Source organism: Microcebus murinus, chromosome 10 (assembly GCF_040939455.1).
Source record: "Microcebus murinus isolate Inina chromosome 10, M.murinus_Inina_mat1.0, whole genome shotgun sequence".
Lineage (NCBI taxonomy): Eukaryota > Metazoa > Chordata > Mammalia > Primates > Cheirogaleidae > Microcebus > Microcebus murinus.
Genome location: NC_134113.1, coordinates 3,975,037 through 4,000,348, shown reverse-complemented (window position 1 = coordinate 4,000,348; position 25,312 = coordinate 3,975,037). Strand labels below are relative to the sequence as shown.

Genomic DNA, 25,312 nt, shown 5'->3' with positions numbered 1-25,312 from the left:
TTTGTATAATCAGTTTTCTAGATTTTTGCAGTCAATGAATTCTATTTTATTCATGTTATGAGTATAGCTTTGCCTTTGTGTACCTATATGGATATGGATAATTTTCATTTAAAAAAATTTCCTTGAATCCTTGACTGGAGGAGTATCTCTGTTTACCAGTGAAGTGTTCATCTTTCGTGTGTGTTTACATGTGCACTCGGATGCATATGTAGATGGCTTTTGCCACCTTTTATGTGGAGTATCAATATCATGATGAAGATACTGTCCACATGCTTTAAAATCAGTAATGAATGAGATTTGAGAGAAAGAGATGAGAAGAGAAACTTTCATGCAAGTTTTATGTTTTTAGTCAGTGTGGAAAATATAAAAATATGGTCATTGCTTTGGCATCAACAGTGTGATTTATGAACATTAGCTTTTCTGTAATCACATTTAAATGAGGAATTTCATGGTTAAACTGGGGATTCTGCCCCTGACGTTGACTGGGGTGGGTCAGCTCTAACACTAGAGGCAGAAAGTAGTGACAGAAAAAACAGGTCTCCCGTGGGAAGCCTGTTGACAATAGGAAAGTATTACATTTATAGTTTTTTTATTTTTACAAACTAAATGTTTCTCTGATGTGTTTACAAAACATTTCCTATAACCTCTTTCATTTTCTTGCCCTCTGTCCATTTTTCCCTCTCTAACCCCCCCACAACCTGCTGGTTAAATACACTTGTTTCTGTAACCCATGATGGGTGTCTGTTGCCCATAACATGTTCCTCTGTAACTAACTGTGTATAGGTCTTTACTGTTTGGAGAATATGTTTAGAAATATGGCTTGTAACTTGAAGTATTGCATTTTTGAATGAATGTTCTTATAAATGTTTTGGGTTCCAAGTAGCTGAGTTATTCCAAGTATCTTTAGGATCCCAATTTTGTTTGTATACCCAGCTTGAAATGCATGCATTTCTATTATTGCAGCTTGATGACCTGCCTACATTAATATGAATGTTGTTTGAGAATTTTCAATATTATCTGTTATTATTAGAAATATTTCACATCAAAGTGTTAATCTTCTATTTTAAATGCTGTAGAAGAAATAGAATATGTATTTAGATTTTGCTTTTATGTGAAGTGGCAATGTGTTATGGTAGTTAACATACATCATTTCATTATCACACTGAAAGGTATACTTTTATTGTATTATTTCATTAACAAGTGATTAAATAAACTCTGTCAATATATTTAATGCTTATAGTCAACTCTTAATACTATGACCTGGTCATAAATAATATATTCCATAGTTCTTAAAATTTTCCCTCAGAAGCCCTATGGTAGATATAATTCAGAATTAATTAATAATGCTATTCAATCTTTTTCGTTGTCACAGTGGTACTTTGAAGAAATATGCCTATAATCTTTGCCTCAGGGTTTCCATAAGTTGATCTCTGAGTTTAGATGAATGCATTGCTTGACAATGAGGATGTTTTCTTGGTAACTTGAGAACCTTAAAGAGTGGATAATCAAGTTAGTATTCATCTCTGCGTTGTTGGCATATGTTTAAATAAAAGTATGAGGCTATAGTGAAGAATTTCCTTTCTCACCTTATATAAAAGTTGTAATAGGCCCTTTCTTCCTGTTCTATTAATTTAAATTATTTCAATAAATTTTTTGTAAATAAAATGGGAGAAAAATATTTTGAGTTTTTTTCTTCCTTTTAGCTATGTTTAAGAGAAAAATAGTATATGACCCTCTTAAAACATTTAAGATTACAACAAATTAAAAGTTCACTAAAATGAAATGCTTGTATGTATAACGTATGCCTATAAAGTAGATAAAGTCATGTCTGTTTTAATGTGTTTCTAGTAATCATACTTTCCCTCTTTTTCTTCTTAGGTTCTTGATTATTACAGACCATTTTCTGAAAAGCCCGGAGTTGGTAGAAGCCATGTATGCCAAGCTGAGCAATCAAGAAAGGTAACCCCCAAGCCAGTGCGGTTTGGAGTATTTAGCATTCCATAGAGAGCATCCTGTGCACATGACTGAACACTGTGTGGTTTCTTAGTTGGCACAGGATCTCTAAATACATGTTTCTGTGTCGGTAATGGTTTTAAATTGGTTGGTTAACATTACAGCTTGGCCACAACAGGCAGTGATTTATGTAGGGCTGTAGAAACTAGGTTGGTGCTATTATTTAGTAAACGCATATTAAGGAAAAATTAAGAACAAAATGTTATGCATGTGCCTGGATTTTAATAACAGTAATTTATGCAACTGTATACTACAGCTGTATGTTTGAATGTGCTTGTTTGTCACATCAGTGGTATGATTATTTGGGATATACTCTTTTAGGTTCGTAGTTTCTGATAGGTAATTCAGACTAAAAGAAAATTGATACCTGTCTATTATCTCACAGTTATTATAGTAGGAAGAGCAATAACCTAGGAGTGCTGAGACCTTATTCTTTTTTTTTTTTTTTTTTTTTTTTTGAGACAGAGTCTCGCTTTCTTGCCTAGGCTAGAGTGAGTGCCGTGGCGTCAGCCTAGCTCACAGCAACCTCAAACTCCTGGGCTCAAGTGATCCTCCTGCCTCAGCCTCCCGAGTAGCTGGGACTACAGGCACAAGCCACCATGCCCGGCTGATTTTTATATATATATATATTAGTTGGCCAATTAATTTCTTTCTATTTTTATGGTAGAGACGGGGTCTCGCTCAGGTTGGTTTTGAACTCCTGACCTTGAGCAATCCGCCCGCCTCGGCCTCCCAGAGTGCTAGGATTACAGGCGTGAGCCACCGCGCCCGGCTGAGACCTTATTCTTTATGTGATCATAGCCAGGTCTTTTCACCTTGTTTGGATTCAGTTTATTGACCTGTAAAGTAAGAAGTTGGAATAAAATAATTTGCAGTACACTTTACATCGCAATAGCATGTATTTTTTCTAACCTTATTAGAAGTCTTGCCTTAGGAAAATAGCAAAATTTATTCAGAAATTATAGATCTCATGATCAAAAACTTAAAAAATGTTAATCTTTTGATTGTAGTCACAAGTTGTATAATTGTAATGGTTTTGGAATTCTTGCTACATATTTAGATTTCAACAGTTGACCTTTATGTGTCCTTTGTAGTCTTTTAAGTCGTTTATTTTTCTTCTTTAATATCTTTAACAAAAAGGAAAAGTTCATGCTTTTAGTCGGTTTAAGTACCAGATTTATAAATCCAATTTTAAGGCTCCCCCCATATGTATACCTCTATTGAAGAAAAAGAATTATTTGTACTTTTTTGACCTACAAAAAAGAAGATGAACAGTGTTAAAAATTAGTAATTGCTTTACAGTAAGGAGCACCTGAATACAAAGAGAATGCACAGTTAATTGTATTTTAATATTCAAGTTTATATTTGCCATATTCCTACTAACTGATCTATTTTAAACTGATCCATTACCTCACTATTATAAGTTTTTCTTCCAAAGAAGTGCTATCCTTTCATCACATTGTGTAGATTACATGGGATCACGTTACACACCTGCTTGTTTTGTAGCATGCTTCCAGTAGACTGTCAGTGCCCTGAGGGCAAGGCTTTCATCCTTTTTGTTCTCCATTCCACATTTCTAGTCAGCGCTTGGCATGTAGCAGGCACTCAAAATGAAAAAGGAAAATAAAAAGGTTTTTCAATGAAAGCATGAGTGAATTAATGAATTTTCTTACTCTTCAATAAAATGTGCATCTAATAGACTGGAGGATATAATATAATTTACTGAGTTGGAAACCTCAAGTTTTCTTTCTGCCCCTCCCCCTCATCTTACCAGTTCATACTGGTCAATGAATGTTATCAGGTGTACCATCCCAGTATCTTATGAATTTATCTCGATTTTGTCACAGCCCCAGTTTACCTTTATGGCATCTTTTTTTTTTGAGACAGACTCTCTGTCACCCTGGCTGGAGTACAGTGGCACTATCATAGCTCACTGCAGCTTCGAACTCCTAGGCTCAAGTGACCCTCTTGCCTCAGCCTCCTGGGTAGCTGGGACTACAGGCGGGCGACACTACACCCAGCTAAGTTTTCTTTTTGTAGAGATGGGGTTTCGTTCTTGCTCAGGCTGGTCTCAAACTTCTGACCTCAAGTGATCCTTCTGCTTCAGCCTCCCAGAGTGTTAGGTGCCTTATGGCATCTTTTACTAGACTTTGACAATAGCTTTCTTAAAAAACTTGTGGTAAAACACATGTGATAAATACCATTGTAACCATTTTTAAGTGTACAGTTCACTAGTGTTAAGTATGTTCACATTGTCTTGCAGCTAATCAAAAAGTTGCAAGAACTTTTTCATCTCACAGATCTGAAACTCTGTACCCATTAAACAACAAACTACAATTAGATACCACTCACACCCATTAGGATGACAGCTATCAAAGAACAGACAATAACAAGTTTTGGCAAGAATGTGGAGAAATTGGAACCCATGTGCTCTGTTCATGGGGATATAAAATAGTGCAGCCAGTATCTTAGTTCATTTTCTGCTATGATAACAGAATACCTGAGACTGGGTAATTTATAAGGAAAAGAAATTTATTTCTCACAATTCTGCAGACTGAAAAGTCCCAGAGCATGGTGCCAGCATCTGGTGAAGGCCCTCCTGCTGTGTAATCCCATGGTAGCAGGTGAGGGGGCACGCAGGTGCATGCAGTAGAAGAGAAAGCAGGGGCCAGGTTGACATAATAACAACCCACTCCTGAGATAATGGAATTAATCCATTCATGTTGGAGCCCCATGACCTAGTAATTTCTTAAAGGCGCTACCTCTTAATACTTTTACAATGGCAGTTAAATTTCAACCTGAGTTTCAGAGGGAAGAAACATTCAAACCATAGCAAAGCCCTTTGCCCAGTTTTGAATCAGGTTATTTATTTTGTTTGAGTTTTAGGAGTTCTCTGTATATTCTGGATATCAGTCCTTTACCAGATATATGATTTGCAAGTATGTTCTCCCATTCTGTGGGTTTTCTTTTAACTCTGCTGATACCGTCTTTTGATGGATGAAGTCCATCACATGTCCACATGTTCATGAAGTCTAATTTGTCTGTTTTTTTCTTTTGTTATCTTTGCCTTTGGTGTCGTATCAAAGAAATCATTGCCAAATCCAATGTTTTGAGGCTTTTGTCCTGTTTTCTTCTATAATTTTTATTGTTTTAGGTATTAGATTTAGATCTTTGGTCCATTTTGAGTTTTGTATATGGTGTTAGATAAGAGTCCAGCTTCATTTTCTTGCATGAAGATGTCTATTATTGCTAGTGCCATTTGTTGAAAAGACTGTCCTTTTCCAGTTGAATGGTCTTGGCACCCTTGTCAGAATCATTTGACCATATATGTGAGAGTGTATTTCTGAGCTTTCTATTTTTTTACATTGATCCATGTGTCTGTGTTTATGCCAGTGCCGCACTGTTTTGATTACTATAGCTTTTCAGTAAGTTTTGAAATCAGGAAGTGGGAGTCCTGCAGCTTTGTTCTTTCATTTCAGGCCGTTACTTCTTAACTGTAACCATCAACTTGGTCATACTTAGCTCTTCTTCCTTGTTTCATTTGTGTTCCAGAGGAAAAGGTATCAAATAGTGGTATGGAAATCTCTGTACCACTGACACCCTGGAAATGTGCCTATATAGAGCTGTCAGGGTAAGGGCAGGACATGAGGAAATGTCTCCAGTCACTCTCCTGAGTCTCTCTTCTTGTTTATGGAATGGGCAGAGTTGCTCAGCAGTGCTGCCACCCCCATATTTAATTCTCTGCCCTTTGTGTGGTAAGTAGCCATCATATTATAGTGTTATAGTTGTCCACAGAGTAACAGTCTCCAGAGTGGGGTATATGTAAGAAAATATTAGAATATCTATTTCTATTTATTTGTTGCCTAAAAAAAATCAGAAAGTAATTAAACTTTGTTGGTATTTAATATCTAGTTTGATAGTAGTAGGTTATCTGTAAATCACATATATTGGAGATGTGTGATACAAACTTTTTTATTGATTAAAAAATCTTTGAGAATATTAAACTAAAGCATGCTGTTGCTGGATTATTTGTTCCTGTAGAGCTTCATCCTTTAATTTTTAATTGATTTTACATTCATTGAGTTTCTATAATATGCTAAACGCTGAGAACATCAAAGTTGCCCAACACACTAGTATGTAAGAAAGGGATCCTGCTTTTTTGTAGCATCATGTTGTCATGTAGGTGCTAGTACTCTTGTCATTTTGGAGTAATTATGTAAGTCAAAAATAATTTTACAGTCTCTAGTATTTTGGGGGGCAGCGAAAGATGCTTCTGTCTGTGCATTCTGCTTGCGCCCGAGTGCCAGCAGAGGTCAGAACTCCAAGGAGCCACAGCAGGGCCATTTTCAGGATGAAAAGTAGGGAGGGTCTGCCACCTCCAAATGTCACCAAATATTAAGTTACAGCCCTGTAGGCATAATGGGATGTTAAGGTGGTATTCTAGGATAAGACCTTGCTCTTTTCAAAATGCTTATTTTATATGTGAATATGTGGTAAGTTAGAAATTTGACATTTAATTGGCCATATTCTAAATCTAAAAAGTGTCACTTTAAGAACCGGCTCCATCTTTTGTACATTTTGTGCTAAGGGTATTAATTACTTTTACTGTGAGTACATTATCAGCGAAAACATTTAAATTTTTTCCTTAAAGTGACTTGTAGAAAGCTCTTGTTATGTAAGTCTAGGACTTCTCTAAGCATTTTATTTAACTTAATCACCACATCAACCCTAGAAGATCCATCCTATTGTCCCTACGTTGTAGATCTGTACAGTGAGGAACAGAGGGTCCATGGCTTGCCTGGGCTCACACAGCTAGTCGGTGGCAGAGCCAGGATTTATCTGGCTGTTGTCTGGCTCCAGGCTTTGCTGGTAACTACAACAAGGTGCCTCCTGCAGCTGAACTGCATCACAGCAAGATGATCTTTGTGGTGTATATAAAAGCTTTGTAGCACCCAACTGTATGCAGTATGAGGACATAAAATTAATTGCCTTTAAGAAAAGGGATGATCATTCTTTTTCATATGGTTGTTTATTTCTTCTGAGTGTCCATCAATCAGTATATTTCTCTAATGTTGATGTCATCTCAGGCATGTTTTGGATGTCATGATCAGCCAATAAATGTTAGTTCAATAAGTGAATGAGGAGATGAATGATGACCCAATCCCTCAATTTCATAGGAGATAGATTTTATTGGAGGTGGGTCTTTGTAATTCTTATTTCACATGGTATATTGCCTTAGCCTGATTTCTGGCTTCACTTTTTTTCGAAAAATGGCAACTGGAAATATTCTGGCTCAAGATTTGTACTTTTGTTTCTTTTGTCCTCTAAATTGCACATATACACACATGGAAGCAATTTGATTATACTAGCAAAATTTTTTTATATATTTGACCACTTAGAATTAAAGAAAATGGGGCCTAAGTACAGACAGACATGGTGCTTTACACAGGGGGAAAGGAAAGGCTACAGACTCTTTTACCCCTCTGCGGTTTTAGTTTCTTTATTTGTTTCATTTCAAAAGTAATTTCTGACTGCCTACTGTGAACAAGGCACTCTCCTGTGTTCTTCAGGGAGATGCCAAAGTTAATTGGACACGGTGCCTACCCTCAAGGACCTTACAGCCTTCATGTGAACTTCACTAGAGAACCCTGGTAGAGAGGTAAAATAAACACACCTTAACTGTAGTACAAGACACATTAGGTAGATGTCTCAGGAAGGGAACAAGCACAGTACTTGAGGAACTTGAGATGGGAGGGAAGAGGGAGACATTACTTAGGGTCTTTGTAGTAAGAAAAAACTTTATGGAAGTGGTAGCATTTGATGACCCTGAAGGATAGGTGGATTTTGCCAGGTATATGTTAAGAAGAGAGTGTGGGCATTTTCTAATTGTAAGAATGATGCAGACAGGCACAGATGAAGGAATCTTTGAATGTGTTTTGGGGAACATCGAAAATTCCAGTTGGTGGCTGGGTGCAGTGGCTGTAATCCTAGCACCCTGGGAGGCTGAGGTGGGGGGATTGCTTGAGCTCAGGAACTCGAGACCAGTTTGAGCAAAAGCAAGACTCCATCTCTACTAAAAAAAATGGAAAAAAAAAATTAGCTGGGCAACTAAAAATAGAAAAATTTGCCGGGTGTGGTGGCACATGCCTATAGTTCCAGCTGCTGGGGAGGCTGAGGATCGTCTGAGCTCCGGAGTTTGAGGTTGCTGTGAGCTAAGGTGACACCACGGCATTGTAGCACAGGCAACAGACCAAGATTCTGTCTCAAAAAAAAAAAAAAAGATAAAAAGAAAGAAAATTCCAGTTGGATTGGAATAAAAGATACTCAGAAGAGAGCAGTGGGAGAGAGCCCTGAGCAGGATGGTCAAGGTTGGGCTTTGTTCTGGAAAAAGGGTTTTGGTTCATTCAACAGATGTTTATTGAGTGCCTACTCAATACATCAGATGACGCTCCCTCCCCTCCTGCAGCATATGTTCTAGTGGTGAGTGACACAAACAAAGAAGTAAGATATAAACTGTGCCAGCTGGTGAAGTTTGTCAAGCCGAGAGGGGACTCATTGGGTGAAGTCCCTCAGTTCTCACAGAGCCATGTGGGAGTTAGAGTCTTGGGTGGGAGGATAGGCTGGGAGCTCTCAGATCTTTGGTGACTGACCTCAGTGGTTGGATAAAGATCTTTTTGAGTTTAGTTCTGAGATGGGAGGGCAGTAGGGAGGAGCAGGCTGGGTGTCTTAGCAGAAACACTCAGTTCTGGGGTGAAGTAGCTTTTGGGGTCCCTGTTGACTCCATTTGGGCACTAGCAAGTATATTCTATGTTCAGAGTCTTTGGCAGATCAATAGCATTGAAAGGATTAGAGGTTTTCTCAACAAGGATATGTAATGAATAAACTTCTCTCCAATGCATCTAGATTCCTTGGGAGAACCGAGAAGACAGTAAGTCCCTGAAAACATTTGTTGTGTTCTGGGGTACAGATGGGGGCTTTCACTAGAGAACCTTGGTGACACATGGTGTTTCTCAGTTGAGAACACACATCAGAACCACCTGAGGAGTTTTAAAAAAACATACAGATGCCCAGGCTGTGGCTCCAACTTACTGAATTAGAATATCTGATTGGGTTACGGGTTATTAGATTTAAAAATGTTTGAGGATCAGTCAGTAAAACAAATACTGTATTCATGAAGTACCTACTGCTGGTGCACTGGGGCATAATGGTGAACAGTGAGATAGCAGTCCCTGCCCTGAGCAAGCGTGCGTAATAACCATGCATGGGTGTATACATGAACAACATTGCTATGGAAATGCTAAAGTTTTTTTCTTGTGCTAGTTCTTTTTTCTTTTTTTTCTTTTTTTAAGATAGGGTCTTGGTACGTTGCTCAGGCTGGAGTGCAGCCTCCAACTCCTAGATTCAAGCAATCCCCTGCCTCAGCCTCCCAAATAGCTGGAACTATAGGTGCGGACCACCATGCCTGGCTAAATTTTTTTTTTTTTTTAATTCAGTTCCTGCAAGACACTGGTTAATTTTTTTAAAAAGCTTTGTAGAAATGAAGTCTTTATATGCTGCCCAGGATGTTCTCAAACTCTTGGCCTCAAGGAATCCTTCTGCCTTGGCCTCCCAAAGTGCTGGGATTACAGATATGAGCCATTGGGCTTGGCCAGTTACTTTAATTGTTGTCAAAATTAGTTGACTCCTTCACCCAGAGACTGGTATCCTATTTGGGCAGATTACTTGGTGAGGAAAACTGGATGCAGACTCAAAATCAATTACTGTTGTGTGATTCAGTAAAAATGAGAGCCTACATTTATATACTTTTCTGATCCTCCTTCCAGTGAATTGGAGTGAATATAACATATTGAACTAGCTGCTCTTGGTAAACAGCTTGCATAGTTTTCAGGTTTATAATCGATATGTACAGCATAAGTAGTTAAGTGTAAATGCTGGTTGAGCCACTCACTACTTTGGGCAGGTTACCTAACCTTTCTGGAACACTGTTTCATCTGTAAAATGGGGATAATAATAGTAGTAGCTGCTTCATGAAATTGAGATAATTAATTGGAATATATATAAAGCTCTCTGTGCCTGGCATGCAATTATCATTCAGTTAAAAGTGAGCTGTTGCTATTTCTGCTTTCATACTGTTACTATAACTACAGCTGCTGCTGTTGTAATGACCTTGACTTTTTCCTCCAGGTAGCATCACTCTTAAGTATAGAAGACAACATATCCCATTGTCAGTTAAACCTTACAGACACTCTAGGAAATAGATATTATTCTTGGCATTTTCTAAGTTGGAGGTCTTAAGCTTTATGGGTTAAGGTAGTTGCTTTGGGTTATAGAGGTGCTGGGGTAGTAGTTGAACTCAGTCTGTCTGATGTGAAAACCAATGGTCCTTTCCCTGCACCTCACTGACTTCTTATGTGTAAGGGATTAATGAGATTCATTCTGTAGCAGCAGACTGTCTGGATCTTGGGTAGCTTGCTGTCCAGGATTAATAAAATTTTCAGCCTTTGCATCATTCCATGCAACACATTGTACATGTGAATTAATTAAAACATAAATTCAAAATTTATTGGAGATACCAGTCCTTGAATTTGAATTACAGATATTTTATTTCTAGAATTACAAAATTTTATTTTCTGTTCTAGAATGCTCATAAAACTCTTCCCCTAACCCTTATTGTTCTCATAAAACCCATTTCAGGATATTACAAGTATGGCTTTTAAAACTGTAGCCCTCATCAGTTTAAGCCTAACTTTAAAATACAGACTTTTGCTATAGTTTTCCCCTAAAATCCTTCATATGTATGTTAATTTTTAAAAAATATATAAAATAGGAAATGTAATTTTGAGGCAGAGTATGCACATATTGTATCTGCAGTGAATTAGAAATAGAATGCTAATGACAGTCAGTGGTTGAGAGGCAAAATTATGGAAGCTTGGCTCTGAATTGAGGGATGGGCTGTGTCTGGGGAGCATGAAACAGCCCTGAGTGGTGGTTTCTGCGTTAAGGGAAGCAAGGCTTTCATACTTACCTGTAATAATTCTAGACAGCTAGTCCCTAACCCCTCAGATGGGTCTTTCTTGCTTTTGCATCCTTCATACCTGAGTGAATAAATCAGTAAAGAGCGTTTGTTAGACCACTTGTATTCTGTTAAGTTTTTTTTTTTTTTTTTTTGAGACAGAGTCTCACTCTGTTGCCTGGGCTACAGTGCCGTGGTGTCAGCCTAGCTAACAGCAACCTCAAACTCCTGAGCTCAGGCAATTCTACTGCCTCAGCCTCCCAAGTAGCTGGGACTACAGGCATGCACCACCATGCCTGGCTAATTTTTTTCTCTATATATTTTTAGTTAGCCAATTAATTTCTTTCCATTTTTAGTAGAGACAGGGTCTTGCTCTTACTCAGGCTGGTTTTGAACTCTTGACCTTGAGCGATCCTCCTGCCTCAGCCTCCCAGAGTGCTAGGATTACAGGTGTGAGCCACCGTGCTCAGCCTCTGTTATGTTTTCAAGGAATTATTTAGTATGGCAGTTTCCCCAGCTGGAAGAAGTACAACATTTAACATTATATCCCAATTTCCCTAACTATGCAGGGTATTTCAGTACATAGTTTCTGGCAAAGAAGTGGGGATGGCAAATGTAATGCATAATTAAAATAAATGATTTTGAAGAAAAGTTTCCTAGTTTCCTACTTGAATTATTATGATGGTTTTTGGTGGTGGCTGGAAATAGAGGTAGTTGGCGAGTTAGTTGAGGACTCTGGTTGGGAGAGCCCCTATACCAGACTAAAGAGCTTTTAGACCCACTCGTTAACAGAGGGAGCCGTTGAAAGTTTCAGTTGGCAGATGACTTAATGTTAAGTAGGATCATTTAAGGAAGTGTAGTCTATTCTCAGGTGATACTCAAACTTAGTTTGCATTTCTTGTTTTAAAGATGTGTTTCTGTAATCCTAGCACTTTGGGAGGCTGAGATGGGAGAAACACTTGAGTCCTTGAGTTCGTGACATCATCTCTACAAAAACAAGAAGAATTAGCCAGGTGTGGTGGCATGCACCTGAGGTCCTAGCTACTTGGGAGGCCGAGGCAGGAGGATCACTTGAGTCTGAGAGTTAGAGGTTGCAGTGAGCTATGATCATGCCACTGTACTCTAGCCTAGGGCACAGAGTAAGACCCTGTGGCTATTAAAAAAATCCATTACTGATTTTTTTTCCTCTAAAATCACTCAGTACCTATGTCCTTAGATCTCTCACAATCATATAACAGCACATAGGGGCTCATCCACTGAGCCAGAGAGAAGTCCCAGGGGAGGATTGCCTCTGTCAGTGTGTAAAGAAGTAAAATTTGCTTTTACCTTTCCTTTTTTGCACTTGCAAATCTCCCTTCATGTTGTCTGTCTAGACTTCCAGGGGCTTCTTGTTACTGTTTTTACTGCCAAAAAACTTTACCACCACCATGGGGCCTGCCCTTCCTGTCCTGCCCTCACATGACTGCCCATTCAGGAGCTACCCCCAATTCAAGATCTGCCTTATTGTTTGGTCCTTTTCTCCAGTTATAACCCATCTGTTTTCTTTCTCATTTCTCTGTACAACTCTCTGTGGACACCTGTGATTTAATAAAATTATCTTCTATTATATTACCTATTAAATATTTGAGTGATAGCCAACAAGGTGCTAAATTCCCTGAAGCTAGGGTCATGACTTCTCATATGTAGCAATAACTGCTACATTGTCTAGTCCAATTTAAAAGGAATATTTTTAAAACAGACATTTGGGCCATATGGAATAGGTGACCGCCCTCCTAACATTCCTGGAGAGTCATCCTGCTTTGGGGAAAGTGGAAAGCCTGGCATTATGCCCTGAGAGAACTTCATTCATTTTTAAAGATTATATATGAATAAGGGAAAGCAGAAATATCCTAATACTGCGCTCAACTAAGAGGATTAGTTATTTTAGTTTGGATTAATAATTGCCACAAGAAATCTGAGGATTTAAGAGTTTTGAAAATTGCCAAGGTCTATAGATTTTTCCAGATTTTTCCAGACTGACGATTTTTCCTGTCATTTCACCACAATAGAGGAAACACTTGATAAAATTTTGTTTTTTAAACAACTCAGGTGTTTTTGTTTTTTTTTTTTTTTTGGTGTGAAGTACTCCTTGCCTAATTTAAGTGTATTTCTTTCTATTTGATAATAACATTTTAGATACTCTTACCCTTTAGATAGTCATACCCTTATATAAAAATGAGAATTTTATATATAATCCGAAATCAAAGTGTGATTTTGAGCAAATGTCCTACTTGATCTATGCTGTATAGATTGCCCTGTGTGATTCGTATTACCTAGGAAAAGGAGATTGTTAAATTGAAATATTTACTTGATAATTTAAATATTGGTATAAAAAATGTCATAGGCTTGATCTTCAGATTTATGTTTTTATAAACTAAAACAATTAAACAAAGAAAAAAGACAAGCTTCACAAGAAAGACAATAAAATGAGTAAAGCACATGGCCCCGGGACAGAGGTTGAGTCCTGGCTTAAAGTCTCAGTGGTTGTGTGACATTGAACATGTTAGTTAACCTCGCTGAGCCTTATTTACTTGTCTTGATGTGAGACTTATGACAGTGCCAGGCTCATGGAGTTTTTGTGAGGATTAAATGAGATAATGTGTATAAAGTGCTTAGCTCAATAGTAAGTAGTGAAAAACTGTTAGCCCACTTCACTTTGCTATTGTTATTGTAGATGTCTTTGTAAAACGTAAACTGATAGCATTTCTGGAATTATTTCAATGCTGAAAGTGATGGCTATAAAAGGTACGTTAGATAATACTTGTTTCCGTAGCTGAGTCATATCAAAGAAACCAAGATTTTTAAAAACAGGTAATTGATGAAAATTAGCTTTATTCATAAAAGTGTCTTCCTAGCTAGATATTATAAACAAGGTAAGGAATTTAAAATAAAAATTTTGCCTTGAAGATGTCTCTGTAACTATTTTCAGCATGTACAATTTAAGTACTAGACATTCATGTAGTAATCTTTTGTTTTACAGGGTTACCTTGTTAGACATAATAATAACCAAGATAGTGGGTGATGAGCCTCTGACCAAGGATGACATTCCTGTGTTTCTGTGCCACGCCGAGTTGATGGCGAGCAGCTTTGTGGATCAGTGCAAGATTGTGCTCAAGCTGACCTCTGACCAGCATGCTGAGGATGAGGTAAGGAGACATTGCCTGAGTCCAGGTTAGGGAGAATAGGCAGATTTTTTAACTTGGCCAAGTCCTCTGAGAATTCTTTTCTAAAAGCTTTTAAAAATATTGCATAAGTAATGTAGCCTTATATTAGAATAATTAGAAAATTTAGATAAGGGAAAATAATGCCCTTATTCCCACTATCCAGAGTCAATGACTTCTTAAACAAATTCTAGTTAATATATTTTTTCAGGCAGATAACATCAAAATATGTGCATGCATATGTAGACATGTACATATATCATACATGCACATTTCATGTGGCGTCATTCTGTGCCATCTGTTTGTAAGTTTTTATTTTTTATTAATGTAAGCTCCATGAAGGCTGAAGTTTTTGCATGTTAAATGTTCAGAAGCTATATACATTGTAGACGCTTAGCAAATATTTACTGAATGAATAAATAATGTATTATGAATATCTTTTAAAAATGTCAGTGTAACATTCCAAGTAAAGAATTTACCATTTATTTGTCCAACTCCCTGTAGTTGGGACATTTAGGTGGTGGTTGTACTTATAAATAGTGCTATAATATATATTTTTATAGTTTCATCGTTACACATTTCCGTAGCTATCAACCCAGGACATAATCTTAGAAATGTATTGCTGGGTATAAGTAAATCACATTTTTAAAGCCTTTGATACACATTTCCAAATTGCCTTCTAGAAAGTTTGTTTCTTCCATACATTATGGGAGATTCCTAATCATATATCATCCTGATTAACTACTCTCCCTAAGCCTAGGTCATTCAGTCTTGTCTCTTCTAAGGGTATGGAAGCTGGCTTGTAGTGATTTCATTGCCCTCCTCCTCACTTCAGAATTTCTCTCTATTTTTATCTATTCCTTCTTCTTTCCATCTGTCTTAAAGTTAGAATTATCCTTTCTCTGGATTACTACTCAGAAGTGAAAAGGAATGTACTTCTGATACAATAACAGGAGTGAATCTCAAAACTTCTGAGGGTGAGGAGTTAGACTAGTGAACATACCCTATGGTTTCTGTGAGATTCTGTAGCAGGCGTAGCTTACCGATAATGACAGAAAACAGATCAGATGTCACCGGGGGCTGGAAGTGAAGGAGTGGAATTAATTGCAGAGGGACACGAGGGCCCTTTCTGAGAATAGAAATGTTACACATAGCTGTATAACTCTGCACCGCTCTGTACTGTGCACTCAAGGTAGATGTATGTTACTGTGTGAAAATTATGCCTCAGTAAAGTTGATTTAACCACATTTTTTAAAAAAGATAAGAGGGTCCCGTGTATGCTGATAGGAATGACCAGGTGGAGAGGGAATAATGGATGGCAAATAGGTGAGACTAGGTGGGAGGGGCTGGAATCCAGAGTGCAGACTCGTCCACTGTCTGCAGATGGGGGCCAGGGGACATGGTGCTGAGCCGTGGTGTTTGCTGGAGAGTGATGTGTGAAATTGGTAACTTCTGCTGTAAATGCGGCTCATGATTGTGACTGCTTTACCATGAGAATGTATTTCCTTTTTTGTATATATATATATATATATATATATATTTTTTTTTTTTTTTTTTTTTTTTTTTGAGACAGAGTCTCGCTTTGTTGCCCAGGCTAGAGTGAGTGCTGTGGCATCAGCCTGGCTCACAGCAACCTCAAACTCCTGGGCTCAAGGACTCCTTTTGCCTCAGACTCCCAAGTAGCTAGTACTACAGGCATGTACCACCATGCCCAGCTAATTTTTTGTATATATATTAGTTGGCCAATTAATTTCTTTCTATTTATAGTAGAGATGGAGTCTCGCTCTTGCTCAGGCTGGTTTCGAACTCCTGACCTCGAGCAGTCCGGCCGCCTCGGCCTCCCAGAGTGCTAGGATTACAGGCGTGAGCCACCGCGCCTGGCCGTGAATATATTTTTCTTTGAGCCCACTTTGCTATTGATTTTCTGTGCTGTGTCATATAGACCATGGTGAGTCTCACTGATCACACCAATGTTTCAGTTCTCATTTTCTGCATGGACAAGGGAAAGGCTTGCCTTTCCTTTCTGGAGATAGATTTGCCTTTGCTTCCAGCAGGAGGAGCAGTGAGTTGTGCTTTAAAAAAAATTTTAAAAATTAATTATTTTGGAAACAGAGAAAAGCTTTAAACTTTTCATAGCTTTAAACTTTTTGAGGTACTTATGTTTAAACTATAAGTGATTTTAGTATTATAATAAATTACCTGGTATAACTTTTCATTTTAGGAAAATTTATATTTTTCCTTCAAACTTTTTTCTCTAAAGTGGGAAGAATTATTATATACTAATGGAATAGAAAATTGTAGGCAGTTTCCTTTTGAAAAGCCAAAGTAGTTCACTTTTGGAAATTTATTGTTCTAAGTACTCATGATTTATGCATATTAATGCATATATGTTATACTTTTTAAAAAAAAGAAGACCCCTTACATCAGTATTTAAATATCCCATGTACCCAGTGCTGTACTGGAACTGGTGTGTACCAACTTCTGAGAGTTGATAATTAAATATTTTGAAATTTGTGAGCTGGTTGTTAAACTGTTGGTAACTTCAAATCATCCATGGCAGAAGTAGTTATACCATGGAAATCAACAAGTGCTGCAAGTCAGGGCTTTCCTCTCCCTCCCCCCATCCAGTTGACTATCAAACCCCACTGTATTTATTCATTTGTGATCTTTTTAGGACAAGATATTTAATAAATTTCTCATAATGCTGTGAATGAAAAGTGAAAATGAAAAGTCTTATTTATAGCATTTTTTAATTCATGTAATTGATTAGCTTTAAAATCCCGAGGTTTCATACATGCGTTCCTTTATTAAATAGTCTTAGATTCTCATATTAATGTACTTATTCCTTTCTTTTGATATATTTTATATATTTGTTTCCAGTTTTTGATATATTTTGTTAGTTCTAGCATGTTTAAGAGTTAAGATTCAGTTTACTAAATCTTGTTCGGTTGTAGTGAGCCTTGCCTTTGCACTGAAAACTTTAAAAAGCATTTTTTTTTTGGAGACAGAGTCTCAGTCTATTGCCTGGCTGGAGTGCAGTGGTGTCATCATAGCTCACAGCAACCTCAAACTCCTGGGCTCAAGCCATCCTATTGCCTCACCTTCCCAAGTAGCAGGGACTACAGCCACACACCACTGTGCCTGGCTAATTTTTCTGTATTTAGTAGAGATGCAATCTTGCTCTTGCTCAGGCTGGTCTCAAACTATACTGAGTTCAAGCTATCCTATCCTCCCACCTTGGCCTCACAGAGTGCTAGGATTATAGGCATGAGCCACCATGCCTGGCCCTTAAAAAGCATTTTTTAAAGCTTTATATTTTCTGATACCCATATATTATGAGAAGTGTCCTCAGGTTGTACGTTTTTCATTCTGTTTTGTTCCTTGCAACCCCATCTTAAGTAATACTGTGATATCCATTGTACAGTTAAGTGTTTAATACATATTTGTGGAATAAGTAAAAAGATGTTCTTTCATTCCACTTATTGATAAGGGCTTAAATTTTTGTACTATATGAATAATATTTGCTTTGTTGTAAGAAAGATTATTTAAGCTGACGTTAATGAAACATAAAGAAGTTTTCCCCATTTTTACTCAGCCCCCATCTTTTCTATACATCTATCTGCATATACTTCTTTTGTTTTCTTTCCTTAAGTTTTTTAATATAGAGACCTATATGTTTTTAGTTTCTATTTTTCAAAATATTATACACTTCAACTTACTTTTTTTCACTTATGATATAATTTGTACATCTTTTTACTTTAACACATCTAAATTAATGCTCTTTAATAGTTGAATAATATTTCACTATATAGATGTATCACAATTTTTTTGTTTCCTATAGATATTTTAGTTGCTTTCAGTTTTTTTTTAAACCTTCACAAATAATGCTATAGTGAACATCCTTGGACAAATTTTGGACAGGTATATCTGGGATTATAAATTCCTGGAAGTTGAATTTCTGAGTCAGAGAGTATGTGTATTTAAGATTTTTAGAGATATTTCCAAATGGCATACCAGGGCAGCAAAAGAATCTATGGGTTGACCTTTGCAAATCTTATTTAGTTATTATTTCTAGTTAAGGTTTTTCGGCAACCAATATGCACATTTATTTTGCAAGTTTGTAAGTTAGGTTACCTCTTTTTTTTTTTTTTGAGACAAGGTTGCTCTCTATTGCCCAGGCTAGAGTGCAGTAGCGTCATCATAGCTCACTGTAGCTATGAACTCCTGGGCTCAGGTGATCCTCCTGCCTCAGCCTCCTGAGTAGGTGGGACTGCAGGTGGGTACCACCACACCTGGCTAATTTTTTAATTTTTTTATAAAGCAAGGGTCTCACTTTGGTGCTCAGTCTGTTCTTGAACTCCTGGCCCCAAGAGATCCTTGCTTCTTATCCTCCCAAAGTGCTAGGATTTCAGGTGTGAGCCACCCTGCCCAGCCTTAGGTTGCCTTTTTAATTGCATTTATTATAAACCATTTGCAGAAAATTAGTCATAATTCTGTCATACAATAAACATTTTTAACATAAATATTTATTTGAATTTATTTATGGTATTCTTAGCCCTTTAGAAGTTTTTGGTTTATTTTTTATCTAGTTAGACTTAATAAATTTTATCCTTCTGGCTCCTAAATTTTGTTTACCTGTTTGGTAAACTTCTCCACTTAGATTGTGGAAATATGCATTCACATAGTCTAGTTGTTTCAGTACTTAGTCCACAGTTTTGTTAATCTAGAATTTATTTTCACATAAGGAGAGAGTTATGGATTCACATGAATTATTTATGTCTTGTGACTATTCAAGATTATGTAGTCTTTGATGTGAGACTGACCAGGTTTGGATTTTGATTTCTCCTATTACTAGTGTATGATCTTGTTACTTATCGTCTCTGTGCCTGTTTTCTTTACATGTAAAATGGATTTTATTTTAATATAGGCATTTGGTATGCTGACTGGTTCATAGCTAATGTTCCCTAAACGTTAATTATTGTATCAGTACCATTTAGTGAATAATAATAATCTCATCCTTTCCACTAATTTTAATGCCACCCCATATCATTTACTAAATTCTTACATATATTTGGATTTATTTCTGGACTTTCATCTTTTACAGAGGGAACCAATAAGATGTTAACTGGAGAAAGGAGAATTCAAAGAAGCATGTGTTTATATGCAGTAGAGGAATGCTGAAATGAAAGGACAAATAAATGCCAAAGCTGGTCTGTGTTCAAGGCAATAATTAATTGTATTCCAGCCAGATACAACTAATTTTTATATTAATGGAAAAGAATTATTTTAATTAATATCAGTTTTCTATAACTTATAAAATTATAATATAGCTCTGTAGGGGACTGACATATATTTTCCTAGTTTAAGAATTAAAGTTAGTGAGTAATGTACGTGTTCTGCCCAGAGTATTTGAAAGTAATGTGGTCCGGACAAGGTCCTTGTGATAAACAAGGTTGTTGCCTAGAGGCATAACAGAGGACCTGAGTTGCAAGTAAGCAAGAGCTGCTCCGCCCCACGGCCTTGGGGTTCTGGAGGCTACATGATAAACACCCCATAAGATGGCTAGTTAGTCAGTGACGGGTAAGACCCCTCAAGGGAGGGGCGACCTAAGCCAGGCGCAGCTGCCGAGGTTCAGCCAAAGATCTTAGGGGTCACCCTAAGAGAAGCTGGGGATGAGAAATGCCCCCTGTGGCTTGCCTTGCCCATCCTTGCTAATCTCGGTCCGTGATCTATGCCTAGTGCCTAGAGCAACCACCTGGAAATTCTCAGTTGGGATATCTGCTTCCTTAAGGCTACACATTCCGGAATTTATGGCTATTGCTGCCACACCTGGGTGGTTATGTACAAGGAACTAACTTTAATCTTTTAGAGTATAAAAATAAAACTGACCCAGTGTATTACTACTCGAGTCAACTGTCTGTATGGGTGTCTGTGTTTTTCTTTGTGTTCTGCATTTGTGTTTTGTGTTCTGTGTTCATCCTCCATCCTGTAAACGGGCCACAACAAGCTCAAAGACACTAAAGGGTAGAGTTAACCAGTACAGGTGAGCTAAACAGAAGACTAATCCTTTTTTTCAAATTTATGCTCACTTCAAAATCTTTCACAATGTTCCTTTGATTTGCCTATGTCTTTTTTTTCTTTTTTTGCCCTAGGGCCTCATTTAATGAATATAGTTTTATAATACTTTTAAATATCTGAAAGGACATTTTACATATTACTCTTATCTTTTAAGAGAGTAATTTCCTGGCTATTCTTTCATTACTAATTTCCAGATTCTCATTCAAAATACTTTATTAATAAAAGATTTTTAATGATTAAAATTGGAGATGTGTTAGGTGGGGATAGATTAATTTTCTTTTGGGTTTATTTGAGTTAATATAATAGAATTTAGAAGTTAGAAGGAAACTTCCAGATGATCTCTTTCAGCCCTCTGATTTTATGTCTGTCTTTTTATTATGAAAAAATTCAAACATAGACTAAAGAGAAGAAAACATACTGAAACTCCATGTGCCGTTGCCTAGCGTCAGCAGTTACCAGCTCGTTACCATTCTCATTTCATCTATAGCTCCACTCATTCTCATGCCAGTTGCTGTGGCCTGAAACAGAGCTAAAACATGTTTCATCAGTTATTGTAAAAGATGAGTCTTCAGACACAAGTACAATTCACTGAGCACATCTAAAAAATCAACAATAAAATTTTATTTTATTTTATTTTTTTGAGACAGAGTCTCACTTTGTTGCCCAGGTTAGAGTGAGTGCCGTGGCATCAGCCTAGCTCACAGCAACCTCAATCTCCTGGGCTCAAGTGATCCTACTGCCTCAGCCTCCCGAGTAGCTGGGACTACAGGCATGTGCCATCATGCCCGGCTAATTTTTTGTATATATATTTTTAGTTGGTCAATTAATTTCTTTCTATTTTTAGTAGAGAACGGGGTCTCACTCAGGCTGGTTTTGAGCTCCTGACCTCTAGTGATCCTCCCGCCTTGGCCTCCCAGAGTGCTAGGATTACAGGCGTGAGCCACTGTGCCCGGCCAACAATAAAATTTTAATATCAACTGAATAGTATTCCAATTTTCCTTCTTGTCTAATGATTTTTTCCAAGTTTATTTTGTTGAATCAGGATACAAATCAGGGCCACACCTTGCAATTAGCTGATATGTCTTCACTGTCCATTAATACACAGGTTTCCTTTTCTCCTCCTCCTCTTCTTTTTTCAACCCTGTTTGGTAGTTGTTGAAGAAACTGTTGTTTTTCCTGTAGAACTTTCTACTGTTCAGATTTTGATGAGTGTGACTCTATGGTGGCATTTAACGTATTCTTCTTTCCCTTGCATTTCTTCTGATTGATAATTAGTTCTAGAGACATATTTAGATTTGAGGTAGTTTTTTTGTTTATTTTTTTTTGAGTTTGTGTGTGTGTGTGTGTGTGTGTGCGTGTGCATGCATACAGTAACGTCTCGTTGTTGGTGATAACTTACGTTCATCAAGGCACATGGTACTTGATTATCTCTATGTGATATTAGCTGTCACTAATGCTTACCTAGACCCATCAATTCTTTAGGGTTTGCAAAATGGATGTCTTTTAACTCTATCATTCATTTTTCATTTATTAGCAGGACTCTTTTTAAGATAATTTTTCCCTAATCTAAATTATTAGGTTATAGAAGGTACATTTGGATTGAGAAAGGCAGGGTAAACGCTTGGTTTTTCCTCCGCTTCATTATCAATCTTAAAAGTAACGAGTTGATTTTGTGGCATCATCCAGAGATGACCAGTGAGTTGTTTTGTTTTGTTTAATTATCATTATGAAGTTGTAGCTTTAAAACCATTTGGCTTATTTTCAATCTGTTACAGTTGTTATTTTTCCTAATGTCCTAATGTGTCATCACTGGCAGCAGGAGCCTCCTCAAGTTGTTTCTGATTCCTTCTGACATGCCCTTGGTAGTCTTTAATAGCTTCCTTGCTATCTGGTATGACAGTGTGCAGGGTTACCCTGTATAACACATTCTCTGCCCAGACCTAGAGTTAATCAGCCACTTCTTGAAGGATAAATGGTATCGAAAGATAACAATCTGAGCAATCTACCTACCCCTTTCACAAACGAGGATGCTGAAGCTCTGTAAAATTAATGGATTCACTCAAGACTCTTTTAAACATGGTACTAATTTCAGACTTCTAATCCAGATATTTTTCCCCCTAACTCTTTAGCAAGTTAAGGCTCTGTTATAAAATTCAAGATATAAGGCATTGTATATTGTTTCTTGCTATTTATTTTGAGATTTCAGAATGCTATATTAATATATTATCTTTAAATCCCCTAACGAGAGCACAATAAATACACATTTAGAATTAACATAAGGAAGTAATTTATCTTTCTTTTGAGAAATGTTATCTTTATGACCTAAATTTATAGCCTTTACCACATTTTGCCAAATAATTGGTACTTTAAAAATGGTTCAAAATCTGTATAAAAATTGCATTTAAAATCTTATATAGACTACCTAATGCCATGCAGTTTTTGCTTTGTAGTGTTTTTGTTTTTGAGACAAAGTCTTACTCTTTGCTTGGGCTAGAGTGCTGTGGTGTCAGCCTAGCTCACAACAACCTCAAACTCCTGGGCTCAGGGAATCCTTCTGTCTCAGCCTCCCGAGTAGCTGAGACTACAGGCATGTGCCACCATGCCTGGCTAATTTTTTCTGTATATTTTTAGTTGGCCAATTAATTTCTTTCTATTTTTAGTAGAGATGGGGTCTCCCTCTTGCTCAGGCTGGTTTTGAACTCCTGACCTCGAGCGATCTGCCTGCCTTGGCCTCCCAGAGTGCTAGGATTACAGGCATGAGTCACGGCACCCGGCTGGTGCTTGGTAGTTTTTTGGTCATGCAGTCTATTTGGTAATAAATTACTTAGTAGCTAGTGAATTAACATTTTCAAGTAACATTATGTTAACAATCTACCAAGATATTGTATATTGTTTGTATTTACCCAGAAATAATACAAGTTCTTAAAACCAGAGTTCTTTATTTTTTTTTTTTTTTTTTTTTTTAAATATGGAACGCTTCACGAATTTGCGTGTCATCCTTGCGCAGGGGCCATGCTAATCTTCTCTGTATCGTTCCAATTTTAGTATATGTGCTGCCGAAGCGAGCACAAAACCAGAGTTCTTTAAACCACAGCATTTTACAGTATTTCTGTGGACAAGAAATTAATGTATTTTATAGGATATTTGGATCTTTAAAGTGGAACTTGCATGCTGGGAATGCTTTAAAAAGAAAGTATTTGCATAAATGTTATGTATCTAGCTAGTAATTTTGAACATTTATTCCACTGTTGGAAGGTATATTTGCTTGAATAAGAACTTTTCTGACTCTTTGCTCCAAGCAGATACATAATGACACATAATCTTACATTCTTGATGGCAAATGTCTGCTGTTGGTGAAAGTGATTATTCATGTAAATATTTAATACTTTTGTTCTTCATAGTTGTGTTTCTCTCTTTAGACATAGTATAAGCACTGACTCTTTATATTTATTGAAATATTTTGTTCTCTTACAGTTATTTATAACAGTTAAATCATTTAACCTCGAATATACTTAAAAACTATATTTTGTTTTCTTTTTAGGAGGTACTGGCTACAATTAGGCTTCTTGACGTACTGTGTGAAATGACAGCTAATACTGAGCTGCTTGGCTATCTACAAGTTTTTCCTGGCTTGCTGGAAAGAGTGATTGGTGAGTGAAATATCACATACATATAGTATTTTTAGTTAAGAAATCTTTGGCTTGTCATACTGTACTATAAAACCCAAACACAAATCCTTAATTTTCAGTGTGCGATGTATTTTGGAGATTTTTTTTGAGTATTTTTTCTTGAGAGGAATCATGGTGGTGTGGTTCAGGCTTTGGGGCCAAACTTGAGTCCATGTCGTAGTTCTGCCACCTCCTTTCTGTTTAACTCAGCATTCCTTCTCTGTGAGAGGAGGATAATCATGCCTGTTGTGCAGGGTGCACGTGGTAGATGTTTTCATCAGTAGTAGTTGCGAGATGATGGTGATGATTTTGTATTACTGTAGCTTTACAAAATGTATCAGTAAATTTATCCCGGTTACATTTATTGAGCACATAGAATAGTGCCTTACGCATATTATGTATTCAATTCTTGTAAGAAAACTGTTTTAAACAAGAAGCCATTGTTTAAAGTATTACCAACCTTGCAAAAAGCTGTTAGCAAAATGATTCGAGTAGAACCTATTCCTTATGGATAGCCGTGCTTAGTTACTGCTATTCACTATTTATTATTTTTTTCTTTACAAAGATTATTCTTTGGAGACTCATATATTGAGGAAGATGACTTCGTATCTAGATGTATATATGAGCTAGTAGTGAGCTGTAGAAGAAGATACTTAGAATTTCTTATCAGTGTTTTATTTTGAATACAGTGCTTTTAGTGATAAGTAACAAAAAAACGCTTTGTGGAAAGAGCGTAAGTTTGGAGCCAGGCTAAATGTGGGTTGCCATTCCAACTCTGCCTAGTTACCAACTTCTCTGAGCCTTATTTCTTCATTATAAAATTAGGAAAGTGATATCTTCCTGTAATATGTTTGTTGAGAGAGTTAAATGAAATGCTGTGGAAACACTAAAATACAGTTCCTAGAAGATCTTCTGTTTTCATAGACTGCTTTGAGATATTCATAGAATTTAACAATGGGAAGCTGTTTCTTCTGAGTATAGCTAAAACAGATCTATGGAGAACACACATGACCTTCTGATTATCTGCCCAGTGAGGAATATAAAAGCACTCTTCTTGGTTTCTGTCATCATATGAGTCATTGTTAGGTAGGTATTGTATTTTAGACTTAGGTGACTGTAGTTATCAGATGAATTCTTTCATGAAGAAATTGAGGTTGGAAACATTTGTGTAAGAAAGGTACTAGAAAATTTTTAGCTAAATTTTCTTTGAGGATAAATAGAAATTCCAAGTCAGGTCATTTTTATGGCTTATCTGCCCCAAACTGGAGTCCAAAACAGTTAAAGCAAAGGCAGAAGAGCCTTCTAATCATTATTTAAAGAAACCTTTTGGTACTCTACCT

General features: G+C 37.0%; 1 protein-coding gene and 1 non-coding gene across 2 annotated transcripts in view; one reads left to right on the top strand and one right to left on the bottom strand.

The window, feature by feature from the left end:
• The window catches only part of ATXN10 (ataxin 10), a 156,453-nt gene that overhangs the window by 47,600 nt on the left and 83,541 nt on the right, over positions 1-25,312 (top strand). The window contains exons 6-8 of the mRNA XM_012757348.2: positions 1,879-1,959; positions 14,046-14,211; positions 23,846-23,954. Of these exons, the coding sequence (XP_012612802.2) occupies positions 1,879-1,959; positions 14,046-14,211; positions 23,846-23,954 (356 nt within the window). The remainder of the gene's footprint in view (positions 1-1,878; positions 1,960-14,045; positions 14,212-23,845; positions 23,955-25,312) is intronic.
• On the bottom strand, positions 23,267-23,373 carry LOC142873501 (U6 spliceosomal RNA). The gene has a single exon (XR_012921523.1). It is a non-coding gene; the product is annotated as a U6 spliceosomal RNA (small nuclear RNA).